This window comes from Serinus canaria, chromosome 13, assembly GCF_022539315.1.
Source record: "Serinus canaria isolate serCan28SL12 chromosome 13, serCan2020, whole genome shotgun sequence".
Classification (NCBI taxonomy): Eukaryota; Metazoa; Chordata; class Aves; order Passeriformes; family Fringillidae; genus Serinus; species Serinus canaria.
In genome coordinates this window covers 11,393,889-11,417,291 of record NC_066327.1, presented here as the reverse complement: position 1 = coordinate 11,417,291, position 23,403 = coordinate 11,393,889, and the positions used below count along the sequence as shown (strand labels likewise).

Below are 23,403 nucleotides of genomic sequence, written 5' to 3'. Positions count from 1 at the left end.
TTAAATCCTAAAAGCTTCTCTGGATGACTGTGCCTATCCAGGATCACCTGCTTGAGGCCATGGCTAACTATGCACTGACTCCACCAAAACAGGATCATTTTATCTCAGCAGAGAGGGGGAACCCCCAGCCTTTGGGCACAGGAGACTGCAGCAAACAACAACAAAAAAACCCCAATTTGCGTGTATGTAAAATGAAGAGTCTGTTTGAACTGGCTTGCTGCCAGGTGGGTCACACCGGTGTGACCAGGTAACCTGAACACGCCAGCAGCTGCCAGGGGTCTGGGGACACTGCGGGGACACAGGGACACACAGTGCCCTCCCAACAGCCAGAGCTCTCCAGCCCCTGTGGAGGTATAGCTTGCCAGCAGCAGAAGTTGTTGACATGTTTTGATGTAAGTATAACACTGTATTGTAGTTACGTGGTATATGCCAGTATGTTCATAGTGTATACCGACTAGTTAGGGTTTGCTAATGTACTACATTTCAATAAAAAGCAGTTTAAAAATACAGAGTTTGTGAGTTTGGTGTCTGAAAATATAGAGAATTAAAGCACCACCTGGTGACTCCAGTGCCTCCAGCATTTCTTATAAATCTGTCCTAGAGGGTAGTGTGGAACAATATTATCAATAGATCCATTTTCAGGAAGGATTTTTCCCACTCTGACGTAAAATTTTGGTTTTTGTTTTGCTGTACTGGTGCCTAGAAATCCAAGGCCATTGAAGGCATATTCAAAGTGGCTTATGAATATGCTGGAGACACTAATCCACCTTCTCACAGCTTTTGCCACCTTTGAGATGGCACAAAGTGACCAAGAACAGCAATAGTTAAATAAGGAAGGATCCTTCAGCATCTTCTCCCAGTGCTCAAACCCCTCCCACAGGACACCCAGCCTTCAGAAACCACCCTGCTGCTCCCCAGAAATAGCCATGCCATTGAGGTGAAGGCACAACCCTGCAGGCTGAGCCAGCTAATAAATATTTATATTAGAGTAGTGTACAAGGGCTCCAGCTGGGATTAGGGCACTGCACTAACAAAGAAGGTAGATCATCTAGGGTTAAAGGATTTAAAGCCTAAAAAAAACATGTCATTCCTGCCTTCCTGGGACCTGGGCAATAAGCACAGAGATGGCAGATGTCAGTGTTTTCTGCTGCTGTAACACTCTCAGAATTTGCCTGGAGTCTCTCTAATGGTTATTGAAACAAGAATAGTGGTTCACTAAATTATTGGGAAGCTGCTCCACAGCCAAGGAATGAGAGGGAACTGCATTTCCCCCTGTCCTGTGTGCTGTGAAGATCATCCTTGGGCTGGGCCACAAGCTTTGAGTGGGCTCCAGAGCTGCAAAGTGAGGACTGAAATGAGAGGGATACCAGGACCCCCACCCTGAGTTCACGAGGCTGAGATGCTGGAGGGGCATGTTCTTCACAGCAAAAAGGGCAAATTAATTCCCATCTTAATTTGGGAGATGGAAGCATCACCAGACTGGACAGGAGTGCTGGACGGTCTCTGCTGTTCCAGTGCCCGACCACCCCCTGGGGTGGATATTTTTCCAATGTCCAACCTAAACACCCCCCTCCCCCTTTCCGACACAACTTCAGGCCGTTCAGTTCAGGTCTTTCCAATGCCACAGTGCGCCACCGGAGGCAGAGGAGCTTTGCAGAGCGCGGCGGTGACCGCTGACTGCCCGCCTCGGACAGTCCCGGGAAGCGGCTCCGCGCGCCGTCCGGACCCGAGGCTCGAACCCGCGACGTCGGCGCTGCGGAGGCAGTGAGGGAGCCGGGCCGCCAGAGGGCGCGGTGGCGACGGGCGCGGCGTGGGCCCCGTGACCCGGCCCGGCCGCTCCCCCCGCGCCGCTCCCGCCCCGCCGGGCCGGCCCAGCCCCGCGGGCCGCTCCGCTCCGCAGCCCCGCCACGATGTGGCTGGGCCCCGAGGAGGTGCTGCTGGCCGGCGCGCTGTGGGTCACCGAGCGCGCCAACCCCTTCTTCCTGCTCCAGCGCCGGCGGGGACACGGCAAAGGGGGCGGCCTCACGGGTGAGGCGCGACGGGGCCGCGGGGAGGCTCCGGCCCGGCGCGGGGTCCGTGAGCGCGGGGCGGGGGCTGGGAGGGCCCGGCGCGGGGAGAAGAGCGGTCCGCCCGTCTCCTCGCTGTGTGTGACCCCGGAGCCCCTCGGCCGCGGTGTCCGCCCGGGGCCCCTGTCCGCCCCCGGCCGGGGTGTCAGCGGTCAGGCCCGGGGGGCTGCTGCCGGGGAGGACACACAGCTGACGGGATGCCTGGGACCGTCTTCTTCTCTTGACAAAAATGGCTTCTCAGCCCTGCGTTGGTTTGAATTATTAAGGTGGTTTATTTGCATATTTTGTATGTCTGTGTGCCTTTTCAAGACGTAGAGGATGACAGTAAGACGTGGTTTATAATTAGTAGCAGTATGGAAGTTGTGCTGTACATGGGCCGGGGATGAAGCTGTGTGGGTGCAGCCCAGTGGAAAATACCGCTGTGTGTGGGGGACAGCCTTGTTTGTGACATAAACCGCTAAAATGACACGACTGTCACCAAAGCACGATGTTAGCAACAGCAGCAAATCCCCTCACTTTTAAAAACCCCATTTATGTGCAAAATGCTTTCAATTATGTCAGTTACAAAGATGTCAGTTTTACTTTTGTCAATTACACGTAGCAACTGTCGTGTTGTCATGCCCTGTTAGACAAACTGGTGCAGCTGATAAACATTGTTAGCATATTTCATCTTTTCACAGTGTTCAAAATTATTTTGAACTGTTCTTTTTGATTGTGCAGTTTTGCATATAGGCTTATACTTGTATTTTACAATTTTCTAGTTTTTTCCAAAAAGAAACAATGCCTGGTGCTATTTTGGTAACATTTAAACTGATGTGTTCCTGATGGGTTGAAGCTTTGAGCTATGTTTACTTTTTGAGCTAGTGAGGCTCAGTGAGAGTCTTCTTCAGAGCTCCTGCAGGTTAAAAACCACGTGTCCTTAAGGAGCTGTGCAGCTGCACAGTGACATCTCAGAGTTAGAGTGGGATGTTCAGCTGAGCTGGAAAGGTTTTTCAGTTGCTGTCAGGCTCACGTTATTAAACATCTCATTACCGGTTGTGTATCAGTATTTTACACATTCAGTATTGTCATAGGATGGATTCCAAATTTACTTTTAATCCATAACCTGCCTAAAACTACACAAGATACCCAGAGACCAAACAGATCCTGCTGTGCTGGTTACATACGTGTTTGGGTTAGGTTTGTCACATGGGCTTCCGGTGGGTGATGTTTCACTGCAGGACAATAGGTGGTATGTTCTTAATTTGTTAATTGCTACATAGATAGCCAGGGGAGATAAGGGAGAGGAAGTGGCATGTTTCTTGATAAGGAATGAGATATGGATGAGTACAGTTCAAACAGGCGTACCCAAACCTGAGAGCTGGACCCCCCCCACTAAGTCAGAGCCCTCGGAGCAGCCAAGTTCTAATACTAGCAAACCTTTACTCATGAGTGTTTTGAAAGTTAATTTGCATTAAAGATGCTCATAATGCATTGCCTAGAACAAAGCAAATCATCACCTTTTATATCTGTTTTATCTAATTGAAATAAAGACTTCATTGAAGTAAATTGATTTGCTTTACAAAGTCAGGTTCATCAGCATTTACTCTGGAAGTGTCTCCTTTCTTATTTAACATAATATAAAAATATTTTGACTTCTGTATTACCAAATTTTGAGTTGCTGACATCTTTGTTTAGTCAAAGTACTTCTGGGAACATCCTTGAAACATCCTGTGAGCACCAGTTTTTCTAGATCTACCTGATTCCATTTGGACAAGTTGCCTACTTTTGGCATTGGTGATTCTGAAAAATACAGCATTGAAGACTTGTGTCTTTTAGCTTGGTAGGCTTGAAAATCACTATTAGAAGTAAAAACCCACAGAGAAAAACACATTTCACTTTCATTAGCAAACTCTTCTGTGAAGGTGGGGGTCTGTAATGAAGCTTAGTAGGCATTTTAATTGCCATCTAAACTTTGTCCATTACCAGCAGGACAGGCTGCAGTTGGTTTTTAGGGAATTTACCTCCGGTGACTGGAGGTAAATTTCTAAATTTTCTCAACCAAGGAGGTAAATTTCCTAATTTTCTGAACTGAGTGCCACAGCTCTTCATGACAGCTGTTCACAGGCTGTGAACATCAGCATTTTCTGCAGTGATCATCCTGTGTTTTTGCTTAACCCAGTTCTTTGTTTTGGTATTACACTGCTGTAATTTCTGTCTCTATGTTGCCTAGGTCTCCTTGTGGGAACTCTAGACGTGGTTTTGGATTCCAGTGCCAGGGTTGCCCCATACCGGATTCTGCACCAGACTCAGGACTCTCAAGTGTACTGGGCAGTGGCCTGTGGTATGTAACTCTTGTTGGGGGCTGGATTTGAGTTATTTTCTTGTCTTTTTGGTTCAGATGACAGGTTATCCCATGTGGGAGTATCCTGTGACTGCTCAGGACACTTCCAAGAGCTTCCAATGGTGTAGTGGAAGATTCCAAAAATGACAAAACTCAGTGTTGTTTAAACTGTAATTAAGGAACTTGAAGTTCTGCAAAAGCTTCTGTTTCTGCAGATGTTAGGGATTTTTTTTCTTCTGAGATGTACCTTGTATTTGCAAGGTTGTAGTGAGATTGTGCAGAGAATAACACATGCTGGTTTTGGTGGGGTGATGAGTGTTGTGCTGCTGCTTACTAGGAGCATGGCACAAGATGGGAACATGTAACATTGTTCAAGGTACCAGAGGTAGTTTGGGGAATTTCTTGGTCCAGTTTATGTTTTTTCTATTATTTCTGGCCTGGAACAGATGTGCATATAGATCTGTAAAAAGGACTAGAATAGTATTTTTTTACATCAAGGATCCTTGGTCTCTTTTACTTGAGAAATGTAACTGCTGTTTTAGAATATCATAATGCAACCATCTGATGCCTGTTGGTGAACTTTGATTAAAGCTTTAGGTCCTAATGCTTGCTAAAGGGGAAATATCTCCAGACATATTTGTTAGACCAACTTTGTTCATAATAAGAACCTTCACTTCTCACTTTGTGGTGGAGACATAAAATCTGATCATGAAGGAATCATTTGCTAGGCCCACAAAGGCTGATGTCTTGTTTTCCCTCTTCCCACCTTCTCCCCAGGCAACCAACACAATATTCTCCCTTGCAGAGCTACTTAAATTCTGCAGAGGAGAGGTTTAGATGTTGTTGTGTTTCACAGAAACTCAGGTTCCCCTTTGAGGAGGGTGGAGGCAGAGAATTAAGAAAGACAGAAAACAAAATGGCAGGTCAGGAGCTGCATAGGGAAAAGGAGAATATTTAGTGCAGATCTGTAATTTTATGGTATCTTGATACTCAGTATGTCTTTTTGTTCAGTTTCAGGAGTATTTTAGTTGATACCCTGTGTATCTCAGTTACTTTTAAACAGTGAAGCATGTAGAAGTGGGATGGGATGGGTAACACCCAAATGGAGTTTGATAAATTATTGTCCTGCAGTAAATATGTTGTCTTCATCCAAAGTTTTTTTTTTTTTTTAAATCATGCCTAGTTCTCATTCTGCTGTCATACTAAGAGTCTGGCACTCCTTTAATGTTACAAAATGTATACTGCTCTCTAGTTGAAAAATGCAGATATTTTACGTACAGTTCACTGCGTATAAATACTAGTGGGCAGCAATCTGGTCACACATGCAGCTTCAGCACTTCAGCACTTTGTTCTTGTAACCCTTCTTGTAGGAAACACAAACTTCCACTCCTCATTTATGTCATTCTAATATAGTTCTTACAGAGATGTCAGTTAGTGAGGCCAGGCTTATTTTAGCAATTTGGCTGCTGTCACTTGGTAAGAGATGTAGCTCATGAAACAAAACAGGACACAGACTTTGTTCCTCTCCTGTTGTTTCTGAAATGTGGGTTTTTTTCACAGTCACAGCATCCTAGAATTGATAATTCTGTGCCTTGGAGTATCCTTGGTGCCAATGGAGATATTTTATTAGAAATATAATGTTGGTGTACATAAAATATCCTTCACATGTACACAGTTGGTATATGGGATTTATCCTAGTCACTGTTCAGTAATTATTAGTTTCCTGCTGGGAAAAAGACCTTGGAGGAAAAAAGACCTTGTTCTAACTCTTTTTTCTTTGCTCTTGTTATCATCTTTCTCCCTTCAATTAGGATCATCTCGTAAAGAGATCACAAAGCATTGGGAATGGCTGGAGAATAACTTACTGCAGACTCTGTCCATCTTTGACAATGAAGAAGATATCACCACCTTTGTCAAGGGCAAGATACATGTAAGTGACATGTTTCCATGAAGGACTTCCAGATTCTGAAAAAGGACAAGGGAGATGGTTGTAAGAATATTTTATCCTTTCCAGTCATACATAGGTATGAAAGTGTCATGGAATGCATCCAGCTTTGTCATCATCCAGTCAGAGCAAATACTGAACAAATATATTGGAAGGGGAAGGATTAAGAGCAGTAGGTCTGAAAGAACAGCCTGCTTAGGATGTTCCTACTAATCCAAATATAATACCTCTTTAAAATCATTGCCAATTCTGCCTTTGATGGAGGGAGAATGGTTTAACAAGAGTTCATCTAGTAACAAATGGAGGAGAGAGAATTCTAGTTCACGAGAAATGTACTTGCTCTGCCAGTGGTCTGAAAGGTACCTGGGTTGTAAAGGAAGTGCACCCCAGCTTCCACTGACTTTGGAGTCAGGTGTCTGCTGGTATTGCAGTTAACACACTTCAGATTCCCAGCCCACAAACCCTCCAGAGCAGAAACTTATAAATACAGTTCTTTATTGAACTGCAGGAAGTTGCATCTTTTTTAGCTCTTCTGTCAGATTCTTCATATTTTCCATGCACGTCTGTCCATGAGAGAGATTGTGGTCATTTGTTTTTCCTTCTGGCCAATCAAGATCTGACAGCCTGCAGAGTTCTGCCCTTCCTGGCAGATGATCTTCCAGTTGAAGAAGCAGGTATGCAAGTGAAAAGAGACTTCAGTTCTCCTGCAGGGTGTTCCAAGTGTTCCCAGGCCAGCCATGAGGAACTCAGTCAAACATTAAACATGAGTGCTTGGGGCACGTGTTCACGAGTGAGTCCCAGGCTCCCACAGTATCTGACTGCCCTTTCTGCATGCCTTTGCTGTTTCTGACATGACAGGATAAGTGCTGTGTCCTGTTCTTTGTGCCTTCTGGAAAGCTGCTGTGACCCTTTGCTTTATACATTATTTCTGTCAGCAGACACCTTCACTTCTGTCTCTCCTCTCTCCTCCCACATCCTTTTAGGGCATTATTGCTGAGGAGAACAAGAATGAGCAGCCCCAGAGCGAAGAGGATCCAGGTAAATTCAAAGAGGCTGAACTGAAGATGCGGAAGCAGTTTGGGATGCCCGAGGTGGAGAAGTTGGTCAATTACTATTCCTGCAGCTATTGGAAGGGACGTGTCCCCAGGCAGGGCTGGCTGTACCTCACTGTCAACCACCTCTGTTTCTACTCTTTCCTGCTGGGCAAAGAGGGTGAGTTATGAGCCCAAGTTGTGTTTCTATCAGTTCTCATGATCTTTTCAATGCAGTTATCTTTTGTGTGAACTCCTTTTTAAGATAACAGGTTTTTTTTCCTTTTAGGAATCCTTGAGCTCTGTCTGGTTTAGCACATAAATCAGTTCTTGCTCTCATAGGCACTTCAGTGCTTTTTAGACTGAATGCCTGAGTCATTTTTTAAAACATTTCCCAAGCTGTACATCTATTTTACTCAAACTGGGTTATGTTTTACAAGTTAGACTGGGTTAGAGAACCAAGCAATATTTTTGCCTTGGTGAGTTTCATCTGGAACATCTGCCAGAACCCAGCCTTTGCAAAGACCCAACTCCTGAGCCCAAAGCTAATTCTCTGGAAAGAATTAGCTTTGAAAACTTTAATAACTGTAGTTGAAAGCATTTATTGGATGGGAGATAGTCCTTTTGGAACTGCATTATTTCTAGTCTAGTTAATCCCAAAGGTTATTTCCAAGTATTTTTGGAGAACCCGGTAAAAGTGTGAAGAAAGGAACTGTCCATGTGTAAGAGGAGGGAAAATGCTGCTCCGCTGAGAGCTTGCAGGCTGCTTGACCTTCATTTCTGTTTGGTTCTTGTTTTGCCTCAATTGTAATAATAGTATTTTTTCATTCTCTTTCTCAGTTACACTGGTGATCCAGTGGGTGGATGTAACCCAGCTAGAAAAAAATGCTACACTGCTGTTCCCTGAGTGCATTAAAGTAAGCACGAGGGACAGTGAACTCTATTTTTCCATGTTTCTCAACATCAATGAGACGTTCAAACTGATGGAGCAGTTGGCCAACATTGCGATGCGGCAGCTGCTGGATAATGAGAGCTTCCTACAGGACAAGTCTCTCCCAAAGCCCAGGAGGCCTCTTAAGAACATCTCTGCATTAAAAAGGTATCATGTTCCCAGCAGTGAGAAAAGAAGACAGGTAGTAAGGGACTGTAAAAATAAATCTGCATAATTTTGTAGCTCCCAGGTGCTACTGGAGTTTTCTTACTCTAGTGGCTGCATCAGTTACTTCAGTCATTAGCCTTCTGCTTGTTCTCTCTTTTTCCTCATCCCAAATTGGAGCTGAATTCAGACACCCCCTCATGTCTTTCGCATGCATACCCAGGCACTGTCAGAAGGAATTTTCAACTAGAAACTGCTGAAATTCATATGTAAAAGAAAAAGTGAAGAAAATTACACCAGCCCCTTTGTCTGAATTTAAAGATTTATAAAAAGAAACAGATTTGTATTGTAATAAATCCTCCTACTGGAGACTGTTCTCTGCAGTTTCATAATCTCATGTAATATTTCAGTTTTGCAGATGCACTTGCATATTTTATTTTGTATTGCAGAACATACCTTGTCAGAGAGGCATGTCTGAAGGCTGAAAGAGGAGTCAGAGGAGGGGTGGCATCTCAGTTAGAGAAAGGAATACTAAGAATACACAGCACAATCTGAAGGTTGTGATTGGAATGAACATTTGACATTAGTGTTTGAGTGGGTTTTTCAAGTGAGTAAAAAAGCTTCAGGATACTACCCTTTACTTTTCCCCAGAGACCTGGATGCTCGAGCCAAAAATGAGTGCTACCGTGCCACTTTCCGGTTGCCCAAGGATGAATGCCTGGATGGACACACAGATTGTACCTTGTGGACACCATTCAACAAGATGCATATTCCTGGCCAGATGTTTGTTTCCAACAATTACATCTGTTTTGCCAGCAGGGCAGAGGAGGCCTGTCATCTCATCATTCCTCTCAGGGAGGTGAGGATTTCTTAGCTGTATGTTAAGACTACAGGCCTCTCTTTTCTTTTGTGTCCTTCTGTCTGTTGTGCTGTGCTTTCTGGATAATGGAAAACATTCCAGATCCAAATGGCCCTTGTCTTTGTGTTCTAGGTGACAATAGTTGAGAAAGCTGATAGTTCCAGCGTGTTGCCCAGCCCTCTGTCCATCAGCACTAAAAGTAAAATGACCTTCTTCTTTGCGAACCTGAAAGACCGGGATTTCTTGGTTCAGAGGATCTCTGACTTCCTCCAGAGAACACCGTCCAAGAAACCCTGTGGCATTGACAAGGAATGGAAGTGGAATGCGGCTGATCCCAGCAGCGAGGTACTAAGGAAATAGCTGGGAGGAACTTTATCAACTTTTCAGAGCAATGCTCCTTACAGTGTGTTTGGAGTGCTTGTCACCAGCCAGTGCTGTCTCTGTCAGGCCATGAGCAGAGGAGGGAGCATGAGCTCAGATATGTTTTGTTCTCTTGTCCAGGAAGTTCCAGAGCTGCCTTCCAGCAGCCCCCTGGCTGTCAGCCCCACGTCTGCTCTCAGCCATCGACCTGTCAGCTTCTGTGCTGGGCAAGTGCCAACAGCCTCACAGGGACTGCTCAAACTCTTCAGGAGGAATTCTGAGGAGCTCTCTGGACCCAAAGGGGTAAATAATATTTTTATGTACAGCAATAAAGTATAAATAGTTTGCAGTAGTTTGCTGATTTCCTGGCCTGCTCTAGAATGGAAATGCATTTTATCCCTACTCAGTATCACTGCTGTGTGTATCACAGTGGTAGTACTGCATAGAAGTAACTTGACTGTCAGCTTAAACTGTTTGTACTGACATACCTGACATACTTGACCAGAGGCTGAGAAATGAGTGTTACCAGTGTTCTGGGATGTGATTTCATGGCTGTGCAGAACAACTTTTCTTCAGAGCAAGAAAGCAGGGAACTTGTATCTCTGCTTGCTGGTTAATCATCGTGATCAATGGTTCTGCTTGCATTTATGTGGAGATTTGCATAGTTGTAAAGACTTGACTTTAAGCAAGGTCATAACAGATGCAGAACAGGGTAGATTAGTATATATACACTCTTTTCTTCAGCAGAAAGAAGAGAGCTTTTAAATGTCACAGTGTATTTTTCCTGTGAAGTGCAGGCCTGAGTATACCCAGAAATCAGGTGTCCTACAAACACAAAAATGCAATAATCTCCTAAAATAGCCATATTTGTTCCTATGAAGGCAAAGGAGAAGATGAAGGAAGAGTCTTGGAATATTCATTTCTTTGAATATGGGCGAGGGATGTGTATGTACCGCACTGCCAAGACGAGGGAGCTGGTACAGAAAGGAATCCCAGAGAATCTCCGTGGAGAGCTGTGGCTCCTTTTCTCAGGTAGGATATTGTGCTGACAGCAGGAATAAACTTCCTGCGCATCTCAAAGGAAAGGGTGTGAATCTTAGCCCATTTCAGAGAAAACTAATGTCAGGTTAATTTAATCTGAATGATACTTTGTGGTGGCTTGCTTTATTATACTAATAGCTGTTTGGCCTCTTTTGACTGTGTTTCAGTGTTGGGACCTAAAGTCTAACATGATTGAACAATGAGTTTGTTGCTGTATTTTCACATCTGTTTGTAGTTCAGGAGTTCTTGAAGTGCTTCTTTGCCTCCCTTATCTCTGAAACTGGGAATAAAATCTGTGCTTCAAAGCACCAGAGGTAAAGCAGAGTTTGTTTGTCATTTCAGGTGCTTGGAATGAGATGGTGACTCACCCTGGTTACTACGCAGATCTTGTGGAAAAGTCAATGGGAAGGTACAATCTTGCTACAGAGGAAATTGAGAGAGATCTGCACCGCTCTATGCCAGAACATCCTGCCTTCCAAAACGAATTGGGAATTGCTGCTCTCCGGAGAGTCTTAACAGCTTATGCATTCAGAAATCCAACAATTGGGTACTGTCAGGTAGGAAAGAAGTCTTAGACTTGATAGTCCTACACAGTGACCATGATTGACTTGGGCTTTTTCTGCAGCTTTTTGTTCAGTTTCAAGCTTTTCCTTTATGCTGTCTATGTAGTAGTGAGAAAATAGGAAAGAAATTATGGTGCATCATCTCCTAAATATCCTTTGAACATAGTATTTAAATAAACTTTTCACAGTGCTGTTAGGTGTAATGTTAGTCTTTAATAGTTTCCTGTCAGAGCTTTCCATAGTTCAGCAAAAACATCTTCTGGTTTCATTAAAAGGAGCAGTTAAATAAGTGATGTTGCACATGGACAGTCTTTTGAAAATGTAGCCATTTGCTGGTTTGTGAAGCAACTTGGTGGAAATTCAGGTTCATTTTGTGAATTGCTGTGATGTTACAAGTTCTCATTATGGTGTTCTGTTATGAGCAAATTCTTACAAAGATTTTTATGAAGACTTTGACAATTGTTCATGTCATGCACTGAAAGTGCATGACAAAAGGTCATAAAATTATTTGCTGCCTCATGAGCAGAGGAACTGAAAACAGGAAGAAAAATTGGCTTAAGGTCATCTATTGACTCAGATACCAGCAGAAGCTGGAAATAGATATGACTCTTAGTGACAGTACATTCATGCTTTTAAGTTTAGCTAATCTGTAATATCAGAGTTTTCCTGAAGACCTCCATGTTTTATTCCTGTACCTGTGTGTTTTCTGTGCTGGTTCCTAGGCCATGAACATTGTCACCTCGGTGCTGTTGCTGTACTGCAATGAGGAAGAGGCTTTCTGGCTCCTGGTGGCTTTGTGCGAGCGGATGTTGCCAGATTACTACAACACAAGAGTAGTGGGTGAGTCCTTGTCAGATTCCTGCCGCACTGTGGATTTTCAGCTGCACCAGCATCTCCCAGAAACATTTTGTTGTTCAGAATTAATTAAATGTGATGTGTTTTAAAAATAATGAAGTGCAAATCTGTTCCTTTTAAAGTGGCAGGGGTGTGATGGAGACATAGAAGGAGATACTACAGGCCTCCAAGGTAGTAGTTCTACCTTTTAGTAACAAGGAAGATGAAGTCACCAAAAATTGGTATCAGGAGGGATCATTAGCAGTAAGGAGGAATATCTAGAAGAAGATTACTGTGTTTTAGTTTTCCCCATCTGGATAATGTGTTAAATCTGTGGAACAGGCTCTCAGGGAAGGTTAGTCAAAGCACCACTTCATGGACTTTTAAAGTTGGTTTGTATAAAAGGCTATAGTCTGGTGTAAATACCATAATATCAGTAATCCTCCACCCCTCCATTCAGGACAAATGCACAAATTAATGAAAGGTTCTGTTTTGAGAGGTTGTGTCCACCTGCTCGGCAATGTAGAAATAGTCTCATTGGTTTTATTGAGACCAGGGTAAAAAATTAATGTCTTAATTTTAGTTATGATGTTCAGAGGAAATTTATATGAAATTTAGTGAACTCATACTGTTTTGTTTAATAATTGCTTACCTTGATAATGACACCACCATTTTGAGTTCTAGCATTGTTGTGTTTGTCTGTTTCAGGCGCATTGGTGGACCAAGGCATCTTTGAAGAACTTACACGAGAGTATCTTCCACAGCTGTCAGAAAAGATGCAGGACCTGGGAGTGATCTCCACCATATCCCTTTCCTGGTTTCTCACTCTCTTCCTGAGTGTGATGCCCTTTGAGAGTGCCGTGGTCATTGTCGACTGCTTTTTCTACGAGGGAATCAAGTTTATCCTGCAGGTGTCATTGGCCATACTTGATGCCAACATGGAGAAGTTACTACAGTGCTGTGATGAAGGTGAAGCCATGACTATTTTGGGCAGGTACCATTCATTGTTCCTACTTATAACAGAATAGTAACAGTGGCCTTTTAGTCATCATCTCTTTCTACCAAATAGCAGGTCACAGATAACACTCTAGGATGAAACTTCTGATCCAGAGAGGTTTGCTATTGCTTTCTGCAAGAGCTGAAATTAATTGTTGGCTCAGTTATGGAGGAATCCATACTTCTGGAGCTGTTTTGCATCATAATGAATTCCTGCATCTCAGTTTGAATTTGAATTCTTAAAGGTTATTTACTTGAAGTTTGCATATTAATTCTGCTTTACAATTTAGAACAGATTCTGGCAGGAATCGCCTTCTAGAAACTTAAAATATTATCAAGCAGATATCTCCCAAGTCTAGTAAATATAAGATTTTCTTATTTGAAATGAGAATTTCTTCTATGGGCAGCAAGATCTTCAGCATATGACTAGAAGCCTACTTTTAAAAGAGCAAATATCTCCAAAATAGTGTGAAAATCAACTTAACTCCAGGTACATTGAGGGTAACATTGCAGATTAGATGGCAAAAATTAAATTCTCTTTCATGTTTAGATTAGTGATACAAAGTTGGTGGTAATGCATATAGGATATTATTTCTTTTTCGGGACACTAATCCTGGAATCTTGCATCTGTTCTCATTTTTGTCCACAGATATTTGGACAATGTAGTTAACAGACAGAGTGTCTCTCCCCCTATTCCCCACTTGCATGCACTGTTGACCAGTGGAGATGACCCCCCACTTGAAATTGACATCTTTGAACTCATCAAAACTTCATATGAGGTAAAGTTCTGGCTTGGTATTTTGCCCAAGAGATTTCTTCTCTATTAACATCCCATTTTATACGTTGTGCAACCAAAATCTGAGCAATGTTCATAGACTGAGATGCTGAAGGAGTGCAGGCTGAAGCCATTGTTCCACCTGCTTGGTATGAGTAGCACCTGACAGTGTTGGCTGTTGCAGATTACAAAGAGTCTGCCCAACACTAGAGAGATTAAAATGAAGAGTGCAAATAAGGAAGAAGTTATGGACTGGAGATTTCTTCCTGCTTTGTCAAAAATGTCTCCATTATTAATTCTATTTGAGGATTTTCAGTGCTAAGTTAAGGAGGGAAATTCGGGGTAAGAATTGTGAAGTACTCTGCAGAAACATGGAAGAATCCCAGTTCACATGCATAGGAATCCTGTTCTGTGAACTACATTATAGTAATAGGAATTGACCCCAGAATGGTGTCAATGGTGTTAAAATATCTCTGCACTGATAGAGGTGTTCCTCGCAATTCATACTGAGAACAAGCTCATAAGAAAATTGATTCTGAATGATGGAAAGAACTGATGTTTGGCACTTCTTCTCTGCTATTCTCTGCTAAATGTGGGATCCTTTCCCTCGTTTTCTCGTTTTTCATCCCATCCCCTTCTGGCTGTTTACAGTCAGGCAGCTGTCATTTTCTTGGGAGTTTTGTGTATTTTCAAATCTGCCATCTCTGTTTGTTCTTGGTTTCTTTTTATAAAAGAGTGTCACTGAATTCATTTTACTTGTCTGACCTAGTCCATAGAAAAGCTTCTTGACTGTGGTGTTTCTGGCTAAATCTCCTGGGGGTCCTAGAGGAAAAAAATGACAGGGCTGGAAGGAATGACAATCTGTCTGATCTCTTATCTCTGCCACAGTACAGGGCCTGTATTTCTGTCAGTCCTGACAGATCCTTTTTCAGCTTTTCTGTAGACACCTCTGGTGCTGGATTTCTCATGAACTCTGAATTGCTTCTCTTGCAGGACAGGAGTGAATAGGGAATAGAGCTCAAGTTTATTCTCAACTTGCTGCTTGTAAAAGGTTCTAGTGGGTTTAGGTCATCTCTGAGGGGATAGTACACTTGTTAAAGAGTGTGTAATTGAAGATGGGTTCTTCTCTCTTCAGGAGATGATGTTGACCTGATCTGCTTCCTTTCTTGTAGAAATTTGGCAATCTGAAGGCAGATGACATTGAACAAATGCGTTTCAAGCAAAGGCTGAAAGTGATCCAGTCTCTGGAGGATACAGCCAAGAAGAGTGTGGTATGTGACTCCCAGACTGAATGAGCTACCAAATGGCACCTTCTTGGAAAGTGTTTTGCTGTGAGCATTGAGAAACTTCATGCTGTAGCAGATCAAGTTTTAAGTGACTGAAAGAATGATTGAATGAGATGTTTGGCATGGAGGGAGATAAAAAACACCTGTAGGCTTTGACATAATCTCCCATGCCTAGTGCTGTCTGTTTTACTGCTTGCCTGGAATCTTTGAGAAAAGCTGGCAAGCAGATAATTATTTTACTGCCATTTAGAGAGTCCATTAGGGAATTTTGCTGAAGGGTTCACAGCTTAAGGGGAGAGTCCATATTTATTGCCATTATCTCCCATGTCCTAGGTGGAGAATCTCATCAGGGTGTTTATTTCACTGTTGCTCTTTAATGCATCCAAGTCAAACATCTGAAGAAAAAAACAAGAGGGAGGGGTGACACAATCTGCTCAGCCAGGTCTGCACAAACAGGAAATAAGCACAGTAAACTACTGAAAATGTCAGCAGTTTCTGCTTGACTGAAAACTGGTTTCCAGGGGTATTAGAATGGCAATGTTTTTTGTGCCATTCTGTGTGATATCTCCTTGAACATGTTCTCTTCTGTGTTACACAGATTTTTCAGTATTTCAATATCATTTCTATGTAATCAAATACAGAGGTGTACTTGATTTTTTGACTTCTGAAATAAATTGTTCACTCTGTTTTGTCTGTAACTACAGGTCCGAGCTGTGTCTGGTGACATTGGTTTCACTATGGAAGAACTAGAAGAGCTGTATGTAGTGTTCAAGGTAAGAAGCCTTCCTTGAGGGTGAGGAAGAAGTGTTGTCACACACAGTACAAATAGCAAAGTAAGTTGAAAGGCATGCAATGACTTTGCTTTAATTCTTAATGTGACATACCAGAAACTGATGTGGCAATCTGTTACATGTGGTGCCAGTAGGATTGGCCCTGTTACTATCTGATTAATTATTTTTAATCTTTTTACCCCCAAAGGTGGCCAAACCACATTCACAGTATTTGAGTGATACTCAGAAAGAAACTGTAAAGTCAATGGAAGAGAATGTAACAAAGCCCTGAGAATGGGGAGCTAGGGTTGACTGTACCTCAGTTTTTAATCTCAGGTTTCCCTCATCTGTAATTGTGACAAGATTACTTAAGGGCTTTGCCTCTATTTGTCAGCATACATATTTTTAAAAGAATGGTATTACCCAAGTGCATTTGCCAAAGTTGGTTGTGCTCTGTTTTAGACTCAGAAAGAGAGGCTTAGTTCTAAAACCTGTGCAATAAAGCCTGAGTTACATTTTGTTAAAACCTGAAATCATGTTTTGTACTTTTCACTTTAAATAATTCCTTGTTTTCTGAAATCTGTGTCTCTTCCTTTGTTTCATATTATTTTGTTGTGAAGTAACACTAGGAATCACAAGGCAGATAATGTTTCCTGAAATGTCTCTTGTTTGCTTCCTCAATGCTGTTGTTGAGCTGTGACTGTCTCCACTCCTGTGCAGCAGCATCATCTGCCCTTTTAATCCTTTCCCTCCAAAGGCCAAGTACCTGATGAGCTGTTACTGGGGGAACAACCGTGCGGCCGCTGCCCGCCGGGACCAGAGCCTGCCCTATCTGGAGCAGTATCGCATAGACATGGAGCAGTTCAAGGAGCTGTTCATCAGCCTGACCCCCTGGGCCTGTGGGGCACACACCCCTGTGCTGGCAGGGCGGCTCTTCCGCCTCCTGGATGAGAACAGGGATTCTCTCATCAACTTCAAGGAGTTCGTCACAGGAATGAGTAAGTGGTGTTTTTGGAGAAAATGGAATGCTGCAAAAAAATGTGTCTGTCCTTTTCCAAGAAGAGAGAACTGAAAGGAGATAGTGGTGTGCTTCCTGTCTTGAGGAGGGAGGGTGTCAGGAAGCCTCAAGCTGAACAAAATACACCTTTTGGTATGGATTTCATTGTTGATTCTGCACTGAACTTTGAGCAGTCATTGTATGGGAATTCATTCTGGTTTGAACCTCTGAGCAGAGGGTGATTCTTTATCATTAAAGTGCTATTTTTCTTAACCTTTTTTTTTCTTTCCAGGTGGGATGTATCATGGTGACCTCACTGAAAAACTCAAAGTACTCTATAAATTGCACCTGCCTCCTGGTGAGTGACTGCTTCTGTGTACTGCTGCTATTGAACACGGGCTGCTCTGACATCAATTGACATGGGGTGCCTTGGGAGTTTTGCTAATGAAGTGGGCCATACTGCTGTTCAATTAGAAATTTTAACATTTGCTTCTGTGTGAATATAGCTCTGAATCCAGAGGAGACAGAGTCTGCTTTGGAGGCCACAAGTTATTTCACAGAAGATGTGACAACAGAAGGTAATGCAACACTGCTGCCCTTATCTCTCAGTTGGACAGGAGTTGCAGCATAGATCCATGTGCTCTGAACAGTGATTTTGTGCAAGGCATGGTCTCATGCTGGCATGTGTTAGGATTGCCAGTGTGTTTGAGTTCACTGTCTTTGTTGCATGATGGGGAAGAAGTTTGGAGCTAAAACTCCTCGGTGTCCATTCCATGCAGGATACAGCATGCTCTGAAGCATGGGCACAGACTGCTGAGGAGGAACAGTGTGCTTTACCAGCCCCTGTCTCCCACCGTGATTTAGGTTTTTTATACAGGTCTCATTGTCTCTCTTCTTGTTTTTGTTTCCTTCTCTGTGTCTGTCTGTGTCTATGTCTGACCTTTTCTTCTGTTTTATCTGGGGTATTGTCCCCTCAACCCTTTTTTCTGCTGCTCAAGTATCTCCTTTTGTCTCAGAGCTGGATATCTGCCTTCACTGTGAGTCTCAAGGTCAGTCCATAGATTATGTGTATGCATTGAGCATGGCTGTGGTGCTTATACCACCTGCCAGCCCAGTGTGCTGATGTAAATACTCTGAAATTACTGCTGCTGCTGCTCCTTGCTCATGACTCTCTCACTATTTATAAAATGCTATAAGTAATTAAATATCTTTCAGTATAATCTGCCTATTGAGTTTCAGCCTTGGTCAAGATAGGTTTTGTCTGGCTTCTTTCAGTGGAATTCCTCTCATCCTAGAAACTCATGGTCAAAAAGATGCTCAGAACAGAGTTGGGGGGTGCTGGTCTTGCTGGCCTGGGGAGGTGATCCCTGTGCCTACCTCGCAGTCTTCCAGTTTAAAGGAATAAGGATGCATGCCACTGGATTGCTGAACTGTTGTAGACTAATTTACTGCATTTCTTAAAATACAACATTAGGAATTGTCAGATAGGAGGTCAAAGTATGTCAATCATGCTAAACATTTACTGAAATACAACAATGCACCAAAAAAATCAAGAGGTAATTGTGCAGTTTGGTGCTAGGTGGCTGATTTAACAGTCTGAGTTGAACCAAGACTTCCTATTTGCTCTAGTGACAGTGTAGGGAATCAGAAGTGAAGTTCATGAAGGTAGACTGCAAATTGCTCCCAAAATGTCAGTCCAGGCAGTGAATAATGAGGACTGTAGGCATTAGTCACATATGTGCTCTGTAGTGGTTTGGGTTTTTTTCCATTCATTATCTAGCTTTGGACAACTGAACATCCTTGTCTTTAAGCCATCTCACTGTTTTTCTATCTTCCATATCTGTCTTTTCACACTTTTTTTTAAGACCTCTGCCCTCTGTCTCAGCTCTTCAACCCACTTTTTGAGTGGGGCTCTTTATCTAGCTCATCCCATCAGCCTTGTGCTTCCATTCTGTTCTGTTCAATCCTCTAACCATGATTATGGGAATGTGAGATCTAACTTCTATTAAATGTACTCTTGTATAATTTTAATTTGTATATTGAGTTGTCTAAAATTGTTTGTGTGTTGTATTACTAAAAATCAGCTAATAATTATTTTGTAATTCCATAATTCTTTAGAAACCCAAGAAGATAAAGGAAGAAGAAACGAGAATGGCCCAGAAAAAGGTAATTTCATCATCAACAGACCACATTCTAATCTTATCTCTCTCATATTATGACCTATTCATTGTCTCATGCTGATCAAGAAGACTTTGCAAAGTGTCCCTTGTGGACAGAAGTAAAGCAGGAGGTGACCTGGGAAATAAGCATCTCTTTTACATACCAAGATCACAGCATTTGTAAATCATGTTGGGTAAATTGTCACCACACAGAGTTCATCTGTGAGAAGTCAAGCTGGTGCAGCACTGTAAATTTTTTGCTCTATTGAGCTGCATCAGATAAACCAGCAGAAAACAGTGCAGCCTTCCTGCTTTCCTGGGCTGTCAGTAACACCTTCAAGCCTGATTTTTGTTGGCTCAGCATTCACTTTTTAAGTGTGAAACCATAAACCACTTGACTAGTGACTTGTTCTTGCCTTGCAGAGGAGAAAGGTACCAGTCCACAGGACTACAGATACTACCTAAGAATGTGGGCCAAGGAAAAAGAGAACAAGAAAGAAACCATTAAAGATCTCCCCAAAATGAGCCAGGTAAGAAAGGAGTATGAAGGTTTCCAGTTGGATCATTGGCAGCTTAGTGGAATTCTGCAGTATGTGCAGCCATTGTGCCAGTATGTTCAGTCCTTGCCCACAGCTTTCCCTGCTGTTCTGATCTGGTGAGCTTTAGAACCTCTAATTCCACACATTTCTGTTGAGTTCTGCAGTGGATATGGACAAACTGTTTTGTATCAACCAATCAAATGTAATGGATTCACTCAGCCTCACAGACCAGTTTTCCCTATAAGAACTGCACTCTGTTTTCCCCCCAGAGCAGGATGTTTTAAATATCCCATCAGTCACAGAAACTTATTCAGCTTTTCTGGTTTTGCACTGCTTCGAGTTACAGCTGCTTGGTGGGGAGTGAAGAATGTGGTTACAGAAGAGAGTCAGATGACTGGTGTGATCTCTTCTGTCTCTAATTTCCTTGATGGATGCTATTTAAACCAGTTCAGAAATGCTTAGAAGCTGACCACAGAAGAGTAGCAGGATAGAAGTAAGACTTCAGGTTTTCTTAGCATTAGTGAATATGTGACTATTCTGTTCATCTGTCAGCAGAAAACCCACCACTATTAAATTGCTAGCTGTGTCTCAATTTAGCCACAATAGAGAGGGGGGAGTTTGTCTGTGTCAGACTGTTCTGAATCAGTGCAGTAAGTTGCCACTTCGTGGGGAGGCAAATAAGCAATGAGTCATTTGAGATGGTGCCTGTTGCTTCATCTGCCACTGACAACTTTTTTCAGCCTGATACATGATTATTTGGTCTTTGTCTTTTAAAGGAACAGTTCATAGAGTTATGCAAGACCCTTTACAACATGTTCAGTGAGGACCCCGTGGAGCAGGAGCTGTACCATGCCATCGCCACTGTGGCCAGTCTGCTGCTCAGGATTGGGGAAGTTGGAAAAAAATTCTCCAACAGGCCCACGAGGAAGTCTGAGGACTGCAAAGCAAATAGTGCCCAAGATCCTGTGAGTGAAGAGGAGTCACCAACATCTGAACAGAGTCAGAATTCAGCAGTGGAGCAGCAGCCCCAAGCTGACCATGAGGACAAAGGCAGTGTTGATGCTCAGCCTGAAAAAACCCAGCAGGAAAACCAAACTCTGGGAGATGGGTCAGGGGAAGGACAAGGCTCTCCTTTACAGCTGCTATCAGATGATGAAACCAAAGATGATATGTCCATGTCTTCCTACTCCATGGTCAGCACAGGCTCCCTGCAGTGCGAAGACATCGCAGATGACACGGTACTGGTGGGCTGTGAGGGCAGCAGTGCAGCTGCCAGGTATGGCAGCACCATTGACACTGACTGGTCCATCTCCTTTGAGCAGATCTTGGCCTCCATGCTAACAGAAACAGCCCTTGTTAACTACTTTGAGAAAAAAGTCAACATTCTTCAAAAGATCAAGGATCAGAAGAAGGTAGAGAGGCAGTTCAGTTCATCCAGTGACTATGAACTTTCCTCTGTGTCAGGGTGAACTCAAGAAATCGGGAGTTGTCTTTGTGAGATAAAACAGGAAGATAGTGTGGCAGATGGCAGGATGGTTTGGTATTTTCTGTTTGGTTTTTTTTTTTTTTTTGTTTATTCAGAGACCAGTAACTACACAATTACAATAGAATCCAGTTGATAAGGGGCTTCTGACAGTGACTGTGTAGGTGTTTCTTTGGCTACTCTGGCTGAGAGAATTAGATTTACATTTTTGAGAGCCATTAGAACCTATTAGCCCCTGACATATAGATTACCACCATAAATTATGCATGTCTGCCTTTCGCTATCTTTTATTTCAATGAAGTTTTATTTCATACAGTAACTGCTCCTTGCCTGCCCTTGTTTGCTGTAGGTTCCTGGGTAACTTGCACAGCAGATGCAGCCTGGCTTGAAACCATGCTCACCTCTGGCTGCCAGTCCGAGAGCTAATGCAGTGTAGTCAAGTGCTGTAGGACTCTGACCTATGAATAATCTTGTACATTCTTGTAAGCTGTTCTGTGACTCAGCAGCTGTAAAGCAAATGTGCCCCACTGCTCCCAGCACCCTAAGATCTAAACACAGACCTGCAGGTTTCTTTCACATGTGATTTGGCATTTTCATAGTGTACGATCACTTACTTTCTCCTTCAGAATTCAGGAATTTTCAGGCAAACCTGGTTTTCTAGCATTTGCTTTTCTGTTTCTTTGAAAGCTATTGTTTTTAGTTTGTCTGGGAAGCCACAAGCTCCTTGACTTCAGTGCAGAAGTAATACTGAGTCAATCAGTGGGCCCATGATGGTTATAATGAGGGAGTTAGTTCCTAAAATAGAAGTCAGTGCTGAACTTTCCCCGATTATACATTGGCTATTCAGTGCTGATTCCCTGTTTTTCCTAGCTAGTGATGGGTCCCCTAAGGAGGACCTCCCAGGAAGAGGACCTTACGGGCCCTTTAGGAGGACCCCAAAGAATTGTCTGATCAGTCAGCCCTCACAAATGCTTGGGGCAGAAGTTGTGCAGGGGCACTGTGCCACCCGCTGCTGCTCAGTGTCCTTTCGTGAGAGTTTAGCAATGGCTCTTAGAAACTGCTACGCATCCAAGGGCATTTGACCTAAAGGGGAAGAATTCAGAGCAACGTGGCTCTGCCAAGCAGCCCCTTATGGGAATACCAGAGCTCATTCCAGTTAAGAGACAATGTAACTGGGAGACTTAGTGAGTGCTCTTTGAAATTAAACCCAGAGGAAACTACGAGTAGCCCTTCTGGTAGCAGGGTGTGTTCTCCCCGGGAGGAGAAGTAATGCTGTTACTGCAGATAAACTCATCTCAGCAGGGAGGCAGTGGCCTTGCCTGGGGCAGGGTGAGAGACCTGCTGCTCGGCCAGAGCAGACCTTGCACTGAAGGCAAGGTGTGATCCAGCTTTTGGCTGGCACTTGGGATCTAAAGGTAGGAAGGACACATGTGGATGTTCCCATTTGACACTACTTGGTGTGCTACCCAGTGTTAATTCATCCTCATGACATTTTTGGTCTGTATTCACAGCTGGTACATACTTCTTATTTCTCTGCCTCCTCTGTCCTGTATCACTGGAGAGCAGCCATTAGTAAAACTGCTTTTACTAATTATTCAGTAATTTATTGTAATTTTTTTAAGTACAAATAATACATGTGATTTTACACTGTCTGTCTTACCTGTCATGTATTCAATAAATGAATCAGAATCCTGTAGACTATTTGGCTGTCTTTTATTTCTCTCTGAGCTTGTGGAATATCGCTTGTTCTTTACCCAGTTATTAGAAGGAATGTGTCACCAAAACTGTGGGGAAAAAAAACCTCCAACCACATTTTTAGTGTTAGAGAATCAAGGCATTACATTATTCTGTCCAGGGTGTGCAACAGAAATCATTTCAGCCACGCATAGCCTGGGTGTGCAGAGGAAATTGTTCCATGACACATGGCTCTTAAATAGATTTTTCAGATACTTATAGAATTTAAACCCATAGAGATTCATTTGTTCAATGTTCATTGGTCCCAAGTTACACAGTTCTTAGCATTTGGTTTCTTTTGGTTATGTATTTCTTCACTTCCCATGCTAATGTGGCCCTCGTTCCTTGGTTCTCTTATCGGTCTTTTCTGGATCAGGTGTCTCTGACCATGCCAGGGGTGCTGTTTGGAGCTGATGGTCGCTAATGGTCGTTAATGGTCGTTATCTTTTGTGTATCTTCTGTGCTACTCCCAGTCTGCTGAGATGTTAAGCTCATCACGCCTTGAGTGATGAAACAATCCTTTGAAAGAAACTTTACATTTCTTTC

At 43.0% G+C, this 23,403-nt stretch overlaps 1 protein-coding gene across 2 annotated transcripts; it reads left to right on the top strand.

Moving 5' to 3' along the window:
* The first annotated feature begins 1,862 nt into the window (after nucleotides 1-1,862).
* Nucleotides 1,863-22,824, top strand: TBC1D9B (TBC1 domain family member 9B). Of its 2 annotated transcripts, XM_050979697.1 has the most exons (23): nucleotides 1,863-2,028; nucleotides 4,279-4,389; nucleotides 6,201-6,319; nucleotides 7,318-7,546; nucleotides 8,206-8,464; nucleotides 9,113-9,320; nucleotides 9,453-9,665; nucleotides 9,822-9,983; nucleotides 10,562-10,712; nucleotides 11,064-11,278; nucleotides 12,007-12,124; nucleotides 12,827-13,112; nucleotides 13,764-13,893; nucleotides 15,062-15,160; nucleotides 15,880-15,948; nucleotides 16,703-16,943; nucleotides 17,235-17,300; nucleotides 17,449-17,520; nucleotides 17,941-17,991; nucleotides 18,182-18,196; nucleotides 19,070-19,108; nucleotides 19,525-19,631; nucleotides 20,417-22,824. In XM_050979697.1, exons 1-23 carry the CDS (start codon nucleotides 1,911-1,913, stop codon nucleotides 21,107-21,109), a joined length of 3,771 nt encoding a protein of 1,256 aa, XP_050835654.1. In that variant the 5' UTR covers nucleotides 1,863-1,910; the 3' UTR covers nucleotides 21,110-22,824. The 2 variants fall into 2 exon arrangements, with proteins under 2 accessions (XP_050835654.1, XP_030085125.2); XM_030229265.2 differs by lacking the exons at nucleotides 17,941-17,991; nucleotides 18,182-18,196 and having other exon boundaries at nucleotides 19,061-19,108.
* The last annotated feature ends 579 nt before the right edge of the window (nucleotides 22,825-23,403 follow it).

What these genes read in the sequence shown, in the direction of transcription:
- TBC1D9B (XM_050979697.1), top strand. Translation starts at nt 1,911, where the DNA reads ATGTGGCTGGGCCCCGAGGAGGTGCTGCTGGCCGGCGCGCTGTGGGTC. An exon ending in CAACAATTGGGTACTGTCAG is followed by an intron (nt 11,279 to 12,006) that starts GTAGGAAAGAAG and finishes GCTGGTTCCTAG; the next exon opens with GCCATGAACATTGTCACCTC. An exon ending in CGAGAATGGCCCAGAAAAAG is followed by an intron (nt 19,109 to 19,524) that starts GTAATTTCATCA and finishes CTTGCCTTGCAG; the next exon opens with AGGAGAAAGGTACCAGTCCA.